The 12,285-nt window shown below is 36.9% G+C and overlaps 1 protein-coding gene across 2 annotated transcripts; it reads right to left on the bottom strand.

Moving 5' to 3' along the window:
• Positions 1-1,400: 1,400 nt before the first annotated feature.
• LOC149844869 (putative UDP-arabinose 4-epimerase 2) lies at positions 1,401-10,567 on the bottom strand. 2 transcript variants are annotated; one of them, XM_089997368.1, is made up of 11 exons: positions 10,384-10,567; positions 9,277-9,419; positions 8,774-8,898; positions 8,397-8,510; positions 8,130-8,237; positions 7,946-8,037; positions 4,313-4,454; positions 4,077-4,171; positions 3,407-3,536; positions 2,190-2,334; positions 1,401-1,910 (listed from the first exon to the last, which is right to left on the bottom strand). In XM_089997368.1, exons 2-11 carry the CDS (start codon positions 9,338-9,340, stop codon positions 1,666-1,668), a joined length of 1,260 nt encoding a protein of 419 aa, XP_089853494.1. In that variant the 5' UTR covers positions 9,341-9,419; positions 10,384-10,567; the 3' UTR covers positions 1,401-1,665. The 2 variants fall into 2 exon arrangements, with proteins under 2 accessions (XP_089853494.1, XP_089853495.1); XM_089997369.1 differs by lacking the exon at positions 10,384-10,567 and having other exon boundaries at positions 9,277-9,438.
• Positions 10,568-12,285: the final 1,718 nt, after the last annotated feature.

Here is a 12,285-nt window from a genome sequence, read left to right as displayed (position 1 = left end):
CACTATATATATATATATATATATATATATATATATATATATAACTGAACATATAGGCCCTATTTTTCGTTCTGCCCCATACTTTTGAAGTGTTTTATGACAGATCTGAACTGTTAGATGTGTTTAGCATGCTAGATTTAGTGAGAATAGACTCATGGATTATGTTTTTCAACAAAAAAACATGATTTTATGAGCCAAAAAGAATTGGTACCTCCATGACCATTGATTTTGGATCACTGAAAAAACCTGTATAGAGGTCAGATTCAGGTGATCCTAAAGCCAGTTCCCACTAAACAAAACCTATAAGATCACATCTATGGTGTTAGATGTGAGAAAAAAACCCAAAAATGGCATTTTTTGTAGGTCCGAACTAGACGTTGGGCAGGAGGAACGCATGGAGATCAAACTTGCCAAAAAACTGATAAGAGAGAGAGGGGGCATGGTCCACCCATTGAGATCACATCCGTTCCGTCAGATTTGCCCAAAATCTTGTCTAACATGCATATTTTGAAAGGAAGTACAAGGGGTGGAGTATATATATATATATATATATATATAGAGAGAGAGAGAGAGAGAGAGAGAGAGAGAGAGAGAGATGATCCACCCATGGAGATCACATCCATTGGGTCAGATTTGCCAAAAAAAACTTCTGACATGCATATTTTGAAAGGGAGTACAAGGGAGTGGACCATCACCTTCTATATATAATCGCACCATTCATCGCATGCGGTGATGAACAGTCAGCATGCAAAAAAAAATCGCATCAAAAAATGCTAAACAGTGCCGTGGCATAGCGGGTGTCAAAAGGAGCAGGCAGCCCTATGAAGTAAAGGGGCGCGGAGCCTTCTCTTGTTAGGAATAGAAATCAGCATAAATTAGGAATGGAAATCAGCATAAAAAAGTGTAACCACTCCGGAGACCAAAGCCCTACACTGCTACCGCAGCCTCAGTCTGCTTTTGGTTAGTACGAATAAGAACATAAAAGCAATCAAAGGCCTAATAGGAAAAATGGCAACCAGCTCGTAAAGCAAGCAGGTACGTATTAGCACACGCAACTCGTATTACTAATCACCATTGGGAAAACACGCAAAAAATGGGTTTTAGCGGCGCTAAAAACCGCCCCTAAAAGGTCGCAGAGATAAATGCATCATTAAAAATTTGTAATGCCGCATGAATCCCTGCGACCCTGCTAAAGGTCTCAGCAGCGCTTCAAAAGCACCCCTAAATTTTTTGCACGTTCTGACGCCTTTTAACATTTTTTTTTGCACGCTGACCATCCATCAATGCAGGCCATGGACGGTCAGCACAATTAAGCACGGATTCAGCACCTATGCATTAAGCACCTACCCATTTTCCATATATATATATATATATATATAAGAGAGAGAGAGAGATAGGATTAAAATAGAAATGATACATGTGATCACTTTCTCATAGGCGCTTTTATTGAATTTGCTGTTACACGTCAAAATAATAAAACAAATGCCAGCTATGATCGCCTCCACTACATTATCAAAACCTATCAAAATGCTCTGATCCCTCAAAACCACCCCTCCCTTTTTACTACATTCCAGCTATACTAAAAACAATGATTGTTATACGATGGTGACGAAGACCATCAACTTGATCGTGAAAGCACCTGCTTTCAATTCATTAATTGGTTTATCAAGAATCCAATGCCATAGTCCGCGATCCATAACCGTTTGAGTGTGACTTCTGCCAATTCCATGCTATTCTCAGACTCTCTTCAAGATCGGTATGTTTGGCAGACCAGTTCAGTTCACGTTTGATCTTCGAAGGATCGCTGTACACTTCTGCATAATCACCAGGTCTGCGATTTAGATATTTGACAGCAACTTCGACACCAGTTGCTTTCTTGCATGCTTCCACAAATTCCTTGACAGATCTACCTGTATAGCAGTGAAGATGATTAGAAACTGCTATCATCCCTAAAGTTTAAAGAAGCATCTTTCAGCGTATGATTTTCCATGTATTCATTTTGTAACAATATACACAAAGCAGGAACTGATTTTATAGACCCCCATGCTACCAGAGGCCAGAACAGGAACTTTTTAACACCTTGTAAGAAAACAAACTCAAATGCAAATGGTCCATGTGCATGTGTATGCATCCATCAACTAACGGGAGAATAAGAATGGAACAAGAGGTTCACGAGTGGCAGATAATACCTTTTCCAGTACCAACATTGTAGATGCCAACTTTTCCAGATCTTGCCTTAGCAAGTGCTTTAACATGTGCATCAACCAGATCAGTCACATCGATGTAGTCTCTTATACAAGTACCATCTTCAGTATGATAGTCCGTCCCTGTAACCTACACAGTGCATGGAAATATCTCAATTGAGTACCACTTGAAAATGCCACTGCCTCTAACTCAAGAAGCGATGGATATTTAATTGATCCAATAAAATTACTCTCAATAGTGCCACAAGAAGTTTAATCAATTTCATTGTGTGAAGAACGGCTTTCATAATGAATATTCAACATGTTCCATGGTATGAAATGTCAAATTTGCATCAATGATTGTTTATGTTTATTCAGTGAACAAAATGCAAATTACATTTATTGTTTGACAGAAGTTTTTTCTTCACCAAGTTACATGTTTAATAGATTATTCTTCTGATATCCCGTTCAACAGTTGTCCAAAATCAACAACTGATAGAAGGTACTTTTGATTTCTTAATAGAAGAGTTTAAATTTGAGAAGATTAGAAAGAGAGCTTTAAAAAGGGGAACCACCCAGGAAAATGCCATATATGTTTCCAGTCTGTTTAGTCTTATAAAATGGGAAAACAATACTTCAACTGCTAAAAAGCAAAATCAGTTCACAGCTGCACTAATGCTATTTTAGATCAGATTAATTATGGCAGGCTGATTCATTGATAGTTTAAAATTTTCAACTTCACTAGAGATCCAGGCAGGACATTGACAGAACTTGAATCTGGTTATATGGAACCGAGCAGAAGCTATGGCATATTGGCCATCAAAGAATCAAATTAACCACCACTTAGGGCATATTTTGAGGAGCAAGAACATAGTGATTTAGGGCCCTCAGACATTACATTGTTTCTAGTATCTAGAACATCAATACCTTACAAAGCCGTTCATATTTTAATTCTTACTCAAGTGCTGTATTTTGAAATTTATTCTGTTCCACTCAGAGACCATAGCAATACTTAGAAGCAGAAATATTCATGAGATTCTTTGGTTCAAGGTAATCTGCATACTTGTGGAAGGTGGCAGAGGATAGTAATTAATTGAAAAGCAATGGTTCATCAAGAATTATCATGAGCATCTACAATGTTTGACCGACTGTGATGGTTGACACCCCAAAAGGAAGGTTGAATAGAACACAAGGGAAGCATGAGTTTTGATGGAAAACAATACCTTGAGATGAGGTATATTTCCTAAAGCAGCATCAAAACATGCACCAGATATGCGACCATGCTCCCGCAGCTCTGGCCTCGGTGCCTCTCCTAGTCTTCCTTCTGGGTCTGATCCAATTACGTTAAAGTATCTGAGGATGTGAATTAATAGGCAATTAGCATTGTGCAGATGACAGATGGTAACATAAAGCACTTTCAGTCCATTAAAACCCACAGAAATGCAAGTATTACAGGAAAAGAAAATGGCATGAAAATATACCATAGTTATTGGACCAAATACAAGGCTATTTGCAAACTACAACACAGAATTGTAAATACTAGTATAGGCATAAAAAAAAACCCATCAAAATATCTTCTCATCCCCAAATAAATTGAAGCACCTTTAAACTCAACCTTGAAATCTTTCCGATCTCTAGACGAATATTTGAATCTATAGATTTTGAAATGAAGGTCTAACAAGCAGGCAGGCTTCATACATCTCAGGTTTTCAGGCATGACAAATGATATGCTCAACAATGAACAAGTTAAGGTACAAATTGAAGCACTCAGGATGTCCTACTCAGGTATGCCGGCATGACATTTCTCAAAAAAGAATTGAGTTTTAGGTACAAATGAGAAAGCACAGAACCAACCCAAGTGAATGTGCTAAATGCAGGCCTAACACAACAAACCTCAATATCATGACAGCCATGTCTGATTTCTTGGAGAAGTCTAAGATGATATCTTCTGCCATCTTCTTGGCTTTGCCATATGGGTTGATGGGGGCCTGGATTCAGGAAGCCATATATTAACTGCTGCAAATATGCAACTGTTCTTTTTATTTTTCTTATTTCTCAAGTGTCAATGTAACCACTAGCAGTAACAGAGAAAAGGGCCCAGCTTGCTGACAAAAGCTGCTCATGCATACCTGGGGAGTATCCTCTGTTATCGGCATTTTATCAGGCTGGCCATAAGTTGCACATGTGCTAGAATAAATCAGCGTCTTTACGCCATATGCTTCCATAGCCTCAAGTAATACCAATGTGTTTGATGTGATATTGTGATAATACCTGAACACGAGTAAATGCTGTTAGAATTATTTCATCCAATATAAAAAAGAAACAGTGATCCCATAACTGAAATAGCTTAGATTATTGGAATTCAATCATTCAAGAAACATCAAGGAGCATTAATTATTCCATACGCCTTCAAATAAGCAAGAGAAACACGAAGTCAAATGCTTTGTTAAGAGCAAAAAGCAGATGTTGCAGGGTTGGGAGATGCAAAACATTCTTATTGTGTTAAAATGGCTTCAAGAAAACCATAAATATCAGAAGTGTCAAACAAGGGTCCAGCTGTAATAAAATTATCCTAGAATAACAAGACATCCCTTGTTATAAAGGACAAAACTATGCTCACAAGATAACTTTTTTGCTCTCTTTTTTTTCGAAGTGCCCACAAGGTGATTAAACTAAATCTGACTTTAGTTCAAGAAAAAAAGAACAATCTAAAGCAGATATTTGTAGTTTCATAGGATGCTGCCACAAAAGACACAAAAAGGTTACTGTATCTCATTTGTCAAAAGTCAGAACCAGGTCTTGATCTCAACATATAGAAGAACAAAGAACATGAGAAAACATCCTCACTAAATGTCAGGTGGAAATTCTGTAGACTCCAAGTCCCTTTACAGCTGGCAGGCGCATATGTGAAACTCATGAACAGAATGTGCCATCAAGTTATGGTTTGTAAAGTACCAATTCTCAACTTGATCTCACTTTGAAATAAGCATTGCATAGTGCATTCATGTACTTAAGCATCCAAAAATGGACACTTGGTGCATAACTATGTCACATGGGTGCGGGTGCAGGTACAGGGGTGCGGAAAAAATATATATATATATATATATATATATATATATATATATAGAGAGAGAGAGAGAGAGAGAGAGAGAGAAGGGGGGTCCAAATTTGAAACTTCTAAATAAAATCATTTAAAACTTCAAAATATGGGTTTAATTTACACGGACTTTCGGTGACCTTTCCTATTCTCAATGAAAGCTTTTAATTTCCAAGAATCTAAATAAAATCATTTAAAACTTCAAAAATGGGTTTAATTTACACATTGGACTTTAGGAGACCTTTCCTATTCTCAAATGAAAGCTTTTAATTTCCGAAATAGATTTTAGGAAACCGTTTTCTATTATCAACACTTTCCAAAGCTGCCTTGTTGAGAAACTCGTTTTATGTTTTTGGTGGATGAGAGGAAGTTTTATTACTATTAAACGAGAGAGAGAGAGAGTTTAATGAGAATTTATTCACTTGAAAATAATGGTGTTCAATGCATTTTAAATGAATTTAAAGCACAGGTCTCTTTTTTTTATTTTCCAAAGCAGATTTTGTTAATCCAAAAAATGGACCAAAATGACCCTGGGTGCGTTGACCACACCTAGGGTCGGGTTGACCGCACCGGGTGCCGCACGCACACCCGCATCGCGCGTCGACGCGGGTGCGGCACCTATCTTGGCGATTCCCTGTGACATAGGTGCATAATCATGATTTTCAAGGAACTTTTTAAAAATATCTAGGTTCTTATATTTTTTTGCTTTAGTAGCATTATTGGAACTAAAACACATCTAATAGGCCAAAATATTCTATCCCCACTAAACAAGAAATAGTCACAAGCAATGTTGTGAAAAGCATTGAGGCGTACGAGGCACAAGAACCGCCCATGAAGCGAGACGTAAAGCATAAGCTTCACACAAAATATTAAAAATTTTAAAAAATTGTTTAAATAAAAATAAACAATGCATTACTTATTAAACAATAATGAATAACAATTAGAAAATATAAAATAGATTACAAAATTAATTTAAGAAATAATTAAAATGCAATAATTTGAATGATCTGACAATTATCATTTAACCAGAGAATAGTAATCCAACACAACTTATTTTAGTACCTATCTATAGAAACCATGGACATCCAAATATGTCATTTTCCTGTTAAAGAATTAAATTAAAAAAAAAGAGCTAAGAAACAAATCAAAGATAAATTTCACTAATCAGTAGAAATGCTTATAATAGAGAACCAAGATACTGGCTGATATTTGGTTTGGATCTAGATAGAACCAAATTCAATTAATTGGATGCAACAAAGTAAATAAAAAATAAAAATAAATAAAAAAACCAAAGAAGGAAGAGCATGTGCATAACATAAGGAGAAGAAAGAAAGAAAAGAAAAAAAGAACACTTGGAAAAGAAGAAGAAGAAGAGAAGAAAAGAAGGAAAAATGAAGAAGAAAACGAAAGGGCAGAGAAGAAGAAAAAAAAGGTCAAATAGGCTTTGACGCCCATTCAGCCACTTATGTGTGAAGCGTGTGCCTCAAGGTTGAGGCACGTCTCTGGGCAAAAGTGTGCCTTGAGGCTTATGAGGTGCATGCCTCACCCTATATTGCCCTCTATGCATGCACCTTGAGGCAAAGAATCCTACGCCTTGCCTCGAGACATACTTTTAACAACACTGGTCACAAGTCTAACAACAAAATCCAGTATTTCCCATATAGCACATCATACCAACTCGAAAACATAGTTGTATTAACCAAAAGAACCCATATTTATGAGCTTATGATGAACAGCACAGCAAACCCAATCCGCTTTATATTTCAATCAACAGTAAAACAACCAATAACATATGAAATTGCAGTCTCATCCTAAAATCCTCAATTACATTAAAAGAAAAATAAGTACCAAAATGCACGTCCAATGTACCATTCTTGTATTTATGTAACTAGATGGAGTCTTTATCCCTATAACCTTTCAAATTGTCTGATGAATGGATTGTGCCTATGTAATAAAATACACATGTTTAATAACATTATAACATTGTAAACTCTGATTTTCAAATGCATTGTCACTACAAACTTAAAATACTAAATTTGTTGCAAAGTCGGTTCAACCCGAGCAAATATGTCGACAAATCATTTCTGGACTACGAACGTATCAACCATTGTGGAGAGAAATGTATGCAAAAACTGAAAAAAAATAGAGAAGGTAAAAGTAGGCTTGGAAAAGGAGTTCCACATTGTTTTCAGCAAAAAATTCTAGAAAACATGTGTGTAGGCCAAGCCAGAAAAACGCAGAATTCAGACCTGTAATGTATTGGCTTTCTCTCATTTAAAAAATGTTGCATCGTTTCACATAGTCTTTGTGATGCTCTTTTTACCTTTCTTTCATTGTGCTGGCCTTTTTTTTTACTTTTTGTGTTAAGCTTGCTATAGTCCAATCCAAACAAAAGATAGTGATGTGCTGTGAAGTCAATTTTGCTAATAAATTGCCGCAGAGGCACCCTTAAATGCCTTCTATCCAAATGAACACTACATAAGTTCTTGAAAATAGTAAGCTCAGACAGTTTACATAACCCCGCCCAAAGCCTGATAACCACACCAAATAAGATGCCAGATCATCAAATGTTTTTCCCCCCTACAAACATGCTATCCTGTTAGCAGAATTTAAAGTAATAATTACTTAAATGCAAAAAGGATACACAAATACAGAGAAAACAAACCTAAGAGGATCAAGCGTGCTCTCTCCCACATATGCAACAGCAGCAAAATGCATCACAGCATCAAACGCATTTTCAGAGAATATTTTTCTCACCTTTGTTGAGTTAAAGAATAAAACCATGAAGAAAGAATAATGTTTCAACTTTCCACTTAAACTGATCAATTATTGCGATATATTTAGGATACAGATGTTCCATCTCCCAGATCAGCATAAATAAACTGAAGCATTCCAGGCTCTGGGAATTGCTCCTTGAGGACCTTAACAGCACCAAGGTTTCCCCTAGAAAGATTGTCCTGTCATATGTATGTGAAAACATCAGACGCTTTCCATAATACCGAGGAAGATTTAGCTGTGATAACATTACAAACTGCAACTTCCTAGATTTAGCTGTGATAACATTACAAACTGCAACTTCGTTTGCTGAGAAAAAAAAAGAGTTAACAACAATATACCACAATGGTTACACGATATTTGTCCTTTAGAAGCCGAAGTGCAGCATGCGAACCTATGTAGCCAGCACCTCCAGTCACTAAGACATGAGTAACACCATCCTCATGCAAAGAGAACTAGAAAAAGAGCAAAACAAAAAAACAAAAGGAACAAGAATCTTGTATCAATTTTTAAGAGGCAGAGAAAATGGGAAATTGAATATGAATAGATCTCAAAAATATGCCATGCGTGAATGTGCGCACACATGCATGCAAGTATACATGTGTGTGAATATTCATCAAATTCTCGATAAATTGAATATGAAAAGTGAGACACCAATCCGAAATCTTAACCAACTTCACTCAAATAATAAGCTGATTCAAATTAATTGAAGGATTACCAGAGTAGAGCCACTATAGCCAGATGACTGCTTCAGAATGAGAATACAGAGAGCTGTAAGGACAGCAGCCAAAAGAACCTTGCCAAAAAGATGAGACTTTCGTCTCGAATCACCATACTCCATTCCTGCATGCCAAATAGAATAAAGATCTGTAATAAAAACTCCAAGCATATCCTCAATCGCAAAAGATAATAGAAAGGTTTTAGCTGTTATCTATGTGTGCTTTCTATGAAGATGTTCAAATTATAAATCCATAAACACCATAGAAATAAAAAAGATACTTCACAAGAATGGCAATCGTTTAGAAGACGTAACAGAAATAGCAATCCAATGAAGACGTAAATAAATGAATACTGAAGCCAATGACTAACTTTTATCCAATACTGATCTAATTTAAAAAGAAAAAGGTATTTTGAAGACAACAAAAGAAAATAACAAAAGGAAAACCAAACGGATTCCAAAGCCAAACAATAGGAAAGAAGGGAAAAAGAGAAGGAATGCACCTGAAAAGGTCCAAAATGATGCGGTAGCCCTCGGCTGCCCTCGATTCCTGCTGGAAGGAAGCATGTGAATTTGAACTCCTTCAATCGTAAAAAAAAAATCTCAATCGAACTCCTAGGCACCAATTTTCACCGCATGCGTCGATCTTCCAAGAATCCAATCAACCGCACCAAGTCACAATCAGATCAAACTCAATAAGAGGGAAAATTCGTCGCCAGTAAAAACCCAAAAACAGAGAAAGAGTACCAAGCATGCAGCAATTACAAAAGACGGATCTAAATTCTGAGACGACAGCAAAAGAGAAAAATGGAAAACGGGAGGGAGTAAATAAAGAGAAAAAATCATAAAATCTTGAAATGAGATTATTTGTTTTTTTCCTCTCTTGATTGGTCATGTAAATAAAAAACAAAAAATGAAGAAATTTCAATCCCCTTAGGAAATCCTCGACTAGAAAGAGTTTTTCCATGATTCAAGAAACTTCGATCTCCAAAACAAAATCCACGATCAAATTCAACAATCAACAAACTTAAGTATTAAAGATGTTAAAGACGCAACGGATTTCTTCAAAAATTATGGATTAAATCTTCTCAAAGATCATGCAAAAAAAATAGAAAAGCAAAATACAAAAAAAAAATGTAGAAACCACGGAAAAACAGAAAGCTAATTTGCGATAGAGTAATCAAAAAATAAATTCCTTTTAAACAGGACGTTGGAACCTAAAAGCATTAAACAAAAAAGTCTTTCCAAATAACGAGAACGATTTAAAACCCGGATTCGAAGATTAACAAATGCAAAATTTCAAGAAATTGAAAAAAACGGATCTTTGAAGCAAGCACGGCTCAATAGAAACAACAAAAAAAGATCCAAATCAATCATAAATTAAAAAATAAAAAAAAGAAGAAATCGAGCCGAAGAATCACAAATTATTATGAGAGAGAGAGAGAGAGTTTCCCACAGAATCAACAAAAGCCTCCGAAACGAACCAAACGATCGCGAACACAAACGAAACCGAAAAAAAAAGGGGGAGAGAGCGAGAGTTGATTTTTCTAGCAAAACAAGGAAAAAGGCTTTTTCTTTTTTTCAAATTTTGAAAAATAGGAACAGCGTACCGTACGGCCGATGGAAGAGGGCTCAGATGGCACCCATCAAGCTCCCAGAAAACCATCGCATTTTCTGGCCCTCCACCACCTTTTCAATCCGAAAAAGAGAGAGAGAGCGATCCCTACGAGTTCGCCACGCCACTGTAGTAATGAATATGAATACGATCGATCCCCAAAACCAACTCTCTCTCTCTCTCTCTCTCTCTCTCTCTCTCTCTCTCTCTCTCTCTCTCTCTCTCTTGCAATAAATAGAAGTGCCCGTCGAATACTCAAATTCCAATTTAAAAAAAAAACAAGAGAAGGAGAGAGAGAGAGAGAGGGACGAGGCGAAGAAGGCGGAGAAGCTTGGACGGATGCAGGAGAGGAGAATCTGGTGGAATTCGGAACCCCTCAAGTCCTCTCTCGCGTGAACCCACGTCGCCTTCCCCACCAAGCAACCGAGCCACGCCCTCCCCCCCTCGCGTCTCTTCTTTTCTTTTCTCCCTTCCCTTTTCCTTGCGCCGCTCGTCAGTTTTTTTTTGGCGTTCGTCGTTTTGTATACATCAATGTGATGGCGAGAGGGAAACCCGAAATGTCAAGTCTCAGCCGTTTATGCAGCCAGCCGTCAAGTGTAGGCCCTGCCCTCTTTCTCATTAGAGTGATCATTTCATCAAAAAACGAAAACAGCATTCTTTCGTAGGATGTAACAAACACCTCGTAAGTGCACATTCGTTACACATGCACATGCAGGAAATCTGTTTCATGCGAAGTGTACTTTCTCACAAGAAAGTGTTTTCCCAATGCAGGGGGTGCATCAGTCATTCATACTAAAGGTACGGGCTCATATGAAAAATGTGGGCTCGACCATTGCTTTCTAGCAAGTAGGAACGTTCCTTTGTGCATCAATGGGAAAGAGGCATATTTTCATATGAATAATGAGACTATCCCTCACGTCTTAAGGTGAAACAAACGCATCCTAATTGAATAGGCGATGGGGAGGGAGGCAGGAGCTGTGAATGGGTCTCGTATGACCTGATCAAGATCTGCAGGATTTGATAAGAAAGGAAGGGGTTCTGATTAACTGTTCACATCAAATCCATAAGGTCCAGTTAGTATATGGAATGTGGCATAGTTTATGAAAAACTTGGGTCCAACCTGAGTTTCAACTAAGATCCACAATCTTTCAATGTAAAAAGCATAAAAAAATATTATTTTACCAAGTATGGATTAAGTCTGGTTATGCATTTCAAATCCACAAGATGGATCAAAATGTAATAAGAAACATCAAATCAAATCAAGATGGATTTCAAATCAACAAGATGTGAGCATCACGACTCTAGTCTTAGCACCTCGCAACCGCTCCCAATTATTTTTCCTGGCCTGAAAAATAGTAATTATTTAGAAGGTCAAATTTTACAAGCCCCAATAAAACATCTATTTCTAAGGCACATAAGTAAAGTGCCAGCACATAAGAACATAATGGAGTTTATACAAACTAGAAATACATTGAAGTTCAAAAGAAGAATTTGACACAGGCATAACAACAAACATTTCATTCATGTAAGTAATGGCATAAGCAGAATATAAAATTATGCAATAATGATTTTGTTTCACTTGATTAACCCTCTGCCGGTACGCGCAGTTTGAATACGTTGATATAGATGAGATCAACTAAAAGTCTATTATTCTTTGAGTGATTTAATACCTCAATTGACCATCCGAATCGAATTTCAAAAGGAGTGGTATAATGATTGAGAGATAACCCTTAAAGGCTGAGATGATAGGATGTATCTGACTTTTGCATAAGTTTTTTGACCTACCTGCCTAAGATTTAATTTTGGTAGTCCAGGTCTTTTAATTCTTGTGGGCAGAGAACCGTCGAGCTATTGTCGCTTGTAGAATAATAAAAAATGTTGTATGTTTCAACAAAAA

The sequence above is a fragment of the Nuphar pumila genome, chromosome 2 (assembly GCF_984573655.1).
Source record: "Nuphar pumila chromosome 2, dmNupPumi1.hap1.1, whole genome shotgun sequence".
NCBI classification, from domain to species: domain Eukaryota; kingdom Viridiplantae; phylum Streptophyta; class Magnoliopsida; order Nymphaeales; family Nymphaeaceae; genus Nuphar; species Nuphar pumila.
Note: the sequence above shows the minus strand (reverse complement) of the source record. Positions and strands in the feature narration are given on the sequence as shown.